This window comes from Elaeis guineensis, chromosome 2 (assembly GCF_000442705.2).
Source record: "Elaeis guineensis isolate ETL-2024a chromosome 2, EG11, whole genome shotgun sequence".
Classification (NCBI taxonomy): domain Eukaryota; kingdom Viridiplantae; phylum Streptophyta; class Magnoliopsida; order Arecales; family Arecaceae; genus Elaeis; species Elaeis guineensis.
This window is the reverse complement of record NC_025994.2, coordinates 113,644,474-113,653,440: the sequence shown is the minus strand read 5'-3', so window position 1 is coordinate 113,653,440 and position 8,967 is coordinate 113,644,474. Positions and strand designations below refer to the sequence as shown.

The window sequence follows — 8,967 nt, the reverse complement described above, 5'->3', positions numbered from 1 at the left end:
TATTTCGAAAAGGCCATTCCAATTCCAAATCATTTTATTCCTATTTTAATTTCGTTTGTGAATCAAACATTCCTTTAATTATTTTGCCTGGTCTCTCATGTCCCCTCCAGACAACATGCGCATCAAATCCACCTCTATCAAAAAAATCCTCCACCAAAGAAAAAAAAAAGAAAAAACACTACTACGTCCACAACCGCTCACAGATATAAAGCAAAAGAACAACGGATAGATAAGGTGATATGCCATCACCAATGCCTCTATCTGCAAGACTGCAAAGTTGTTTTAAGTTCATAACAATTATGATCGTGTGCAGACCTAACAAACGTCCAATTGCAATCTAACCAAACAGAGTGTTACAATTATTTCAAGATATTAAAAATAATCATTTTTCTCATTTGAGGATATCATAAAAACTGTTATTTAAGGGGGGAAAATGGAACACATTCAAAATCCAACAAAACAGCAATTAAAATTCCAGAGACTACAATCTACCAAAATTAGAAAAAAAATAAGACAGATTAATGCTAGGCCAATGAGGACGATGGATCCAAACCCATCAAAATACAAGCTTTTTTTTAAAAGACGAGATCCTGACCATTCATTCGCGACAAAATTCATTAAAAAAATTATGGACCGTCGCTGCTGGTGATCTAGAACCGGAGCTTGGAGAAGAACCACCAGTTCTTGCCGGTCTTGAAGCGCTCCTCGAAGCGGGCCTTGGTCTCCTTGCAGGCGGCCACCTTCCGGTCCCGGGAGTGGAGGACGTCGAGGGTGACGACGTCCTTGAGGTCGACGTCGAGGGTGTAGCGGGTGGGCATGAGGTGGCTGAAGTTTACCGCCTTCAAGAAGGCCTTGAAGCGGGACTTCTTCGCGGTCTTCTTGGCCGAGTCCTTGCGGATGACCTTCTTGGGACACTTGGCGACGCCGGCGACGAGGCAGTGCCCGTAGGGGTGCCTTTGTCGAAGGCCCGCACGATCACCGCCTTCCGCCCGGCGAACCGCCCTTGGAGGACGATCACGGCTTTGTTAGGCTTTAAAAATTTCACCACCTTCCCCTTCGCCGCCGCCGCTGTCTGACGGATATCTTCTTTCTCCGCCTGTGGTTCTCGGTGGAGCAGATCTTGGAATCTCGAAAACCCAAAGGTTGCATTTGGTGCGCAAAAGTAATCTGGATTATCTTGATAAATTATCTGCAATCTGGATAGATCACTAATATTAATTATTATATTTACTAGATATAGATAATATTATAATAAAATTATTAAAAATTTTAATTAAAATTATTGATAATATAATATCAAATTATTAAAATATTTTTAAATCAAATTATTAATTTAGTATTTTAAATTATTTTTTAAATTTTTTTAGTGATAAAAATTATATTATTTTATAATACTTATTATTATTATTATTATTATTATTATTATTATTATTATTATTATTTTCTTCTCCTTATCCCGCACATCACGCCCCGAAACCCCCTCCCTCCCACCCCCGACGGCCTTCATCGCCCTCCAACCTTCCGTACCTTCTCCCACCCTCCCATACTGCCTCCTGGCCCCTCGATGAATCCACACCCATCCGTCGTGCCTCCGGCACCACACCCTAACCCTCCGGCCACCCGTGCTACCCTGGCCATCGCACCCCGACCCTTCGACCACCCATGTTGCACCCCGACTGCCTACGACTCCACCACCCGTGCCTCTTCTCCCGGCTCTCCCTCCCCGGAGGATGACAACGCCGCACCGCTTTTCCTCTGCCATGTTATCTTCGGTATCGCCAGCTTTGCTCAACTTTAGCCACGGCGCCGGGAGTTCCTCCGCTTGTGGTGGCGGTCAGGGGCTATGCGCAGGCACATTTGGCTCTATGACCACGTCTCCCACCCACGGAACGCCTCCCTTGTCCGCACCCTTCCCCCAGTCCGTGTCTCCGAGAACATCTCCCGCCTCATCCAGTTCCGTCAGAGAAGTTGAGGAGGAGGAGGCCACTGGGAAGAAGAGAAAGTGGCGGAGGAGGCCGTGCGGGGAGAGGAGGGCAGTTTCGTCCAGATATTTTTTTACAAGATTACCAATATAGTGATAATCTAGATAGCTACTCCTCCCTTTGGTAATCCAGATTACCTTTCAGCTAATCTGGATTATCTGATAATCTGGATTACCAATCCAAAAGACATACCAAACGTAATAATCTATTGAGACCCCTTTAAATTGCCAGCAATCTGGATAAATTATCAGCTACCAAATATAACCTAAAGAAAATGAGGATTTTATAGGGTATGGTCAGGGATTTTGGTGAAAAACTATGCATTTGCGCTCTCAGGTGACTTTGACAGGTCTCGTTAGTGATGCAGGGAGGTGCTGCTAGGGTGATTATTTGGTAGGATTGGATGGACATGGGTTGGACCAAAAATTATCAATTTAAATTTAATTTATTTATTAAATAAATTAAAATTTAGATCTGAATTCGATTTATTTATTAAATAGATAATTTGATTTGATTTACTTAATCTATCTATTAAACAAATTAGATTAAATTAAATAAATTAAATAAATTAAATTAAATGAGTCAAAAATAGATTAAGCAGATTTTAAACAGGTCTTAAATAGATTAAATAGGTTAAACATATTATCTGACTCAATTTGAACTGAATATTAAATAAATTAAATAAATTAAATATCTAAAATTTAATTTTAATTTTAATATTAAATAAATTAAATAAATTAATTTATTTAATCTGAAATCAGACTTTTCTGCTGTAGGTCGAGCACGGATTGAATTAGTGGGCCGCATCATTTTTTGTCGGTCCAAGGTATTACGGTTATACGTGAGGCGGCTGCGGTGCCGGTTATACCTTTCGTCGCGAAAGGATGGTCGACCTTTTGGTGGTGTTTTGAATAACGCCCACATTGGTGGATAAAAGGGAGAAGTTGGAGTGCCTTGAAAGCTATACAACACAAGATCCAACGGTCTAGGCTGCGAAACAACATCAAGCAAAAGAACAATTGATATTCTTTCGCACAAAAAATACAATCCAAATCCATTAAGGATCCGACCTAATCTTATTTATAGTTTATTTGAACGATCGGACTTGAAATCTCATAGAAATCGTTGATTTGGACCAATACAACTGTTTAGATGTGACTGTGCTGGATTTTGTCTTGATAAATGCCATCGCAGTGGACCGGTCCCAATCCTATAGGCCAGTACATAGGGTTAGGAGTGACTACACAAGGCAAGTAGGTGGAAAGTATGAATTTGACGGCATTGGCTTTGTACTGAAGCATGTACAATATTTGAGCATTAACAAGGCGGAAATATGCCAAAGAGACGCTATGCACAAAATCAACAAGCTGAAGGCAGACAGAGGATGCGCATGGCGTCCCAGTAAGGTGATGAACAAAATTGCAATCATGCCAAACATTCAAGTTCCTTCTTAGAATAATAGAATTATTGGCATTTGGCAAATCTTGATAGAAGTTGATTGCCAAAACAAAAGGGACATGCGCATATTTCTTTCTATGCTAATGAATCACGGATCCTAAACTATTGAAAGAAATATCAAGATTGGGCACAAGGTATCCACATCTTGCAAAGAGTTTCTTTTTCTCACTGCATCCCGCATGCTGCATGGAACTCTCCGAAGAAGGAGATCATACTTCATCACATCGGTTTATACTTCCAAAATGTTTGGATACTCAGAATAATTTCCTTTTCATGACAAGTTGCAAGGATTCACATGTATCCTAGTTGTTGATATGTTGACATGATTACGATGAAGTGAATTGTCAGCGTAGGCACGGATGAAGTCCAAATGACTTTTGTTTTTAACATTTGATGCACAAGGCAGAGATATCAGTGTTTTATATGTACTTGGGGCTGACAATGGATAGGAATGGTTGGCGATCGGCCCATGGTTTAGAATTTTGTGTCGTTTCAGTGAAGTTGCCCTTGGGCATATCGTAAAGGCTAGAGCTAATAAAATATATTTTTCCTTTAGAGCTGGGATAGACGAACAGCAATTCTGGAGTTTTGTCATTTAAATTTAATCAGCTTTCTCTAAATAATTGGCAACTGCGCCATATGACACTATCTTACAATTACTTTTCACGTGGAATGCTGGCCTACAGGGAAAGCAACAAGAACCAGAGGTGTTAAATATCACTTCATGGAGGGGTTAGAGGCAATAACTCAGTATTCATTGGACCACATATATCAGGAATATATGAATGGGTGGTTGTCCCTTGAGATGCAAAGTTTTGATTTTTCTTTTAGTCTGGTTTCTTTGTACAAAAGGTACCATGTTTTTTTTAAAAAAAAGAAATTGTTTTGAGGAGAATATTTGGGCTAGTGTGTCTATGGATTTGGTTAGCACCTAGCACTGCTAGGTGATGACTACCTAAAACTGTTATTATTACTGTTGCAAAGCTGCGTGCTTACTGAAACCCTAGTTTTTTCCTTCATTTTTGCATATCGTGCATCACCGGCATCTGGAACCTTATTTAAGAAGTAGCCCACCAGTGCTTGTTTATCTAGGGGCAGATAAACTCCGGCAAAGTTCTAAAGTAAGAAAAATGAAGACCATGAGAGGGCAGGTTCTCCTCTGTATTCCAGCAAAGAAGGCATGGGAAATTTTTAGAAACAACGAGATCCTAAGCAAGATAAATCCAAACATGCTTGCTAGTGCTGAATACCTTCGAGGAGATGGCAGCCCTGGGAGCTTAAGGCTGTTTAAATTGGGACCTGGTAAATGCTGAATCCCCCCATCTATGTTCTCATCTAATTTCTTTATTGATGACCAGCTGCAGTTGCTTAGTTGTCGTCTTTTCAATGTTGTCATCTTTGTTGAAAATTGCAGCATGAGTACCTGCATGGATTTGTCTTGAACTGGTTTTAATTTCTATTAGTTGAGATTGTTCATCTAAAAGGTGGTCCTGCAAGTAATACACCTTGCAGAGCACTCTGCTGGCAGCCCGGACTGGTGGCTAACTAGGTTTTGGGTCTTCAGCAGGTCCATAGACAAAAATTGGTCTTTTGTGAGTAAAAATTTCACCAGGAAAGAGGATAGGACCCCCAGTTCTCTAAGATTGAAACGAAGGGAAGCGTATCAAAAGGGTAAAAGTCTGATCGAATTTAGGTAATAGAATGGCAATGCGTTCAAGGCTTTCACTTTCGCCGAACGTGGGGGTTGCCGTTCCAGCAGTTGCTGAAAGTTTTGCTGAGGTAGACTTTTTTAGCATTACAATTTCAGATTGGATGTTTTCAATATCATCTGATATTAGTTTAGTGATTCCTTACATCTTTCATCTTGTTTTATAGTGTGCAAGCAAAAGGTTAGTGTCCATTTTTACCAAAAAAAAAAGGTTGGTGTCCATAGTTAACTGTTGGATAGAAAGTATGGTGAAGGGATAAAAAATGTAGCGGGAAAAGAATGTCTCAAGTGATTCCCCATACACAAGTCATAGTTATCATCTGATAGCGTATAACAGTGTTTCATGCATGATTTTCTTGACTAAGATTGATATACGTAAGTGTTTAACCTCTATTGTGCCCATTTGACACATGGGTATATTTATGGCTCTGAAAACCACAACTACATGAGAAATTATTAGGTAAACCAGGTCGATCGTGAACTTAAAATGAATTCATCCTAGTGAGCATTATTATTATACATAAAAAGAAGAAAGAATTTCTCCAACTAATAATTTATCCTAGGTTTATAGATTACTTGGTCCACCTAATAATTTCTTCAACTACACAGGATGTTTTTCCTTCCCACTTGTTATGAGGTTTGAGTTGTATCTTTCATGCGAAAGAATGATTTACTTTCTTTCGTGACATCAACTGTTGTACAATGCAATGGCTATTTCGAGATCCATGCAAGCAGATGAAAAGAAATTTTAGAGTGCTTCGAGATCAATGCAAGATGTGATCCGGTGGTTGATATCGCGAGAAAAGACTAATCATTTGTTTGTAAATCCTTTGTTTCGAATAGAAAATCATAGTGGGGGAGGAAAAAAAAAAAAAAAGAGAAAATATGGAATATGACAAAGATTAAAAAATTTAGAAAGGTGGGAGATGAGAAAGAATCTCCACCATTTTGTTCTCGTCGACTCACCCAATTCAGCTGACGCACTCACATTGGATTAGGTTGGGTTTCAAAGGATGATAAAAATCCAGCCGCTTTGCTGAATTGAAGTAAACCATGCTCTTTGGCGACTCTGGTACTGGAACCCATGGTTTTGAGACTGATGGGAGCCTTCGTTTCCCGATCAAAATATAACCACATATTTCACGTAGATCCCATGGACCAGAATAATGAACGGAAATCCCGTTGTTCCCTTTTACTCACCATACCTGCATTCTCCTCCCTCCCCGCCCGCAACCACCAAAAAAATAATAAAAAATAATAAAAATCAATGGAGTGCTTTTATAGCGCCAATATCAGTATCTTCAATAGTTTTCTCCGAACTTGAGTCAGAATCTTAAGAAATGCTAAACACTTCAAGGATTAGAGGCGGGAGAAAGGTGTATGCATGCATGTATGAGGAAATACAAGCAAATATGACGTGGCATCCTGGTCCATATTTCTAATCAAATTGGCAGGAACATCGGCACAAAGCCAGTCACCCAGAGCAAAACCAGCGGCGCGGGTAGAGGAAGAGTGGTGGAAGGATGACCGTAATGTTTCAATTTTATACCATCGAAGCATAAAGAGAGATTAAAACACAATCACCTCACCCAATTATTTTATATACTTGAGTACGGGAACTATAAGTTTTTGATAATCTTACTGGTTTGAAGGTTGGATTTTATATAGGATCTGATTTCTTATTGGATTGAACTCGGATGCGACTATGTTCAAACATGAACGTCATACATATAATACATATAAATATAGGAATATAAAGAGAAGCGATTACATAACTTGGGTTAATTCCTTCTTGTTTAGGTTTACGCTTTTTCCTCACGCATGCTCTCCTTAACTTATGCCTGCTTTCACTTCATACTTGAATTTTGACTATATTTCAATCAAATACATAAGCAAAATATAAATCTTTTTCTAAATTAATTGATTTTTTTTTTCAAATTCAACAATTCACTTTCCACGTGGTGCTCAATTCCCACAAAAAATCATAGATTTGTTATAGATAGATGGGCAATTATTATGATAAGAAGGTTTATTTAAAAAAAAAAAATCTAGAATTTGTTAATCCTTGACTTGTTTGCCCACTAAAATCATACGTTGAATTCAACGTCAAAAGAACTTGAATTTGACTCAACTAGTAATTGAGTTTGGATGCAAGTTCCGAGCTTACTTATTTTGATGGATTTGGACATGTTCCTTTGGTCAAATCTAGATAAGGATACAACACCAGTCCTAAGTTGAACCCATCTCAACTTCCACCTGTGTCCTAAGAAGTTCCTCCAATCCCACTGACTCGACAATTTTTAATCAATTGCGTTTAGTGAATTGCATCGAATTGAGTTGCACCAATCCTCATGCCATTTAGCAAGAGAACTATATCTATGCAACATCACTCATTTTATGATATGGCTTGTTGAAATTTGGCAAGTTTTAGCCAAGGACAAACCAGAGATCTCAGCCAGGGGGGACTGATACTAAAATGTGTTGAAATCTTCCTTTATCTCAGACTCTCAGTTAACAGCTGAAACGACGGAAGGTTGTAAATTTGGAAAGGACCAAAATATTTCAACATCCGAGCTCATATACAAGAAACAAGATATCAAAATTGAAACTATAAAATCTGAGATTAGCTACTGTTTTATGGCATCAAGTTTAATATGTAATAATAAAAATTTTAATTTAAGATAGTGCAACATCAATTAGAAAATCTCAGCAGATATATGCATGTTGTGTCAGCTGATATTTTGGAGTTATGTGTTCACTTCAGCTGCTGAGATAATAAGAGTGAAGAATTTAAATATATCATATTGCTCTGCGCTAAATACCGATACAAACCAATAACCTGCCCCAAAAAAATCTACATTTATTAGATTTATGCTAGTTTCTGTAGGTCATATTGCAATTTTTGAATTTTAAGGGAAAAAAAATCATGTCATAACGAGATTGCTTGATGGATGCAGCACTGAACGGCTATGTAAAGGAATCAACACAGAAGATAGAGAAGGTGGAAACAGGCAAATCAGTAGCATATCAGGTTGTGGGGGGTGAGCTGAAGGGCATGTATGATCCCTACCATGTCACCTTCACGTTCCTTCCTGTTCCTGGGGAGGATGAGCAGTGCATTGCAGAATGGAAGGCCGAGTTCAAACCTCTTTCTCCAGCCACACCACCACCTGAGAAGGCCAAGGATGCTGCTCTTCAATTTCTAAAATCGTTCGAAAGACCTGAGCTTTGTGTCTAAGGCATCTCTAAATAAGACGTGGTGTAACTAGCTTAACATATGTTTAAGTCGTGGAGTGCGTGCGATGCATAAGCATCTGAGGATGTATTACCGTCAGAAGTGTCTCAGAAGGGTGTGTTATGAATAATGCATGGTGGTTGAATTATATTTTGGCTTGTACAAATAATGGTTGGCTGTTGAATGCCCTTTCTTCCCCTTGGCGATCTTCCATTCCCTCAGAGGATGTTACAGTCACAGATTGCACCACCGATCTCTCTTAACCATCAGAGTGCAAGGCTCCTTCACAACCATTCCTAGCAACCATAGAATAGCGTGTCTATAATATTAAGCAACTTCTATTTTTGGTCTCATCAACTATAAGGTACATGCATCCATACAAATTTTGCATATTCCTAAAACTGAAATGGTCGGTCTCCAACTTGGTCTTGATCAAAAATTTCTAGCAGCAAACATGGCATCCTGCAAAAATGTTTCTTACAACATCTGATTATTGCTTTTTTTGAGTCTTGTTACAGGTCTTCAGGCAATGAAAGCATTACTCATCTATAACATTAAGCAATTTTCATAATCTTCTGGTCCCA

General features: G+C 39.0%; 1 protein-coding gene and 1 pseudogene across 1 annotated transcript; one reads left to right on the top strand and one right to left on the bottom strand.

Moving 5' to 3' along the window:
- Positions 1–498: 498 nt before the first annotated feature.
- On the bottom strand, positions 499–1,638 carry LOC105042996 (large ribosomal subunit protein eL27x-like; annotated as a pseudogene).
- Positions 1,639–4,400: 2,762 nt separating this feature from the next.
- On the top strand, positions 4,401–8,579 carry LOC105042415 (MLP-like protein 423). The gene is made up of 2 exons (XM_010919614.4): positions 4,401–4,742; positions 8,106–8,579. The coding sequence occupies exons 1-2, from the start codon at positions 4,571–4,573 to the stop codon at positions 8,384–8,386; spliced, it is 453 nt and encodes a 150-aa protein (XP_010917916.1). The 5' UTR covers positions 4,401–4,570; the 3' UTR covers positions 8,387–8,579.
- The last annotated feature ends 388 nt before the right edge of the window (positions 8,580–8,967 follow it).

Excerpts from the sequence above, each read along its gene's own strand:
- LOC105042415 (XM_010919614.4), top strand. The coding sequence starts at position 4,571 with ATGAAGACCATGAGAGGGCAGGTTCTCCTCTGTATTCCAGCAAAGAAG. Across the intron at positions 4,743-8,105 it reads GCTGTTTAAATTGGGACCTG|CACTGAACGGCTATGTAAAG; the intron begins GTAAATGCTGAA and ends TGATGGATGCAG.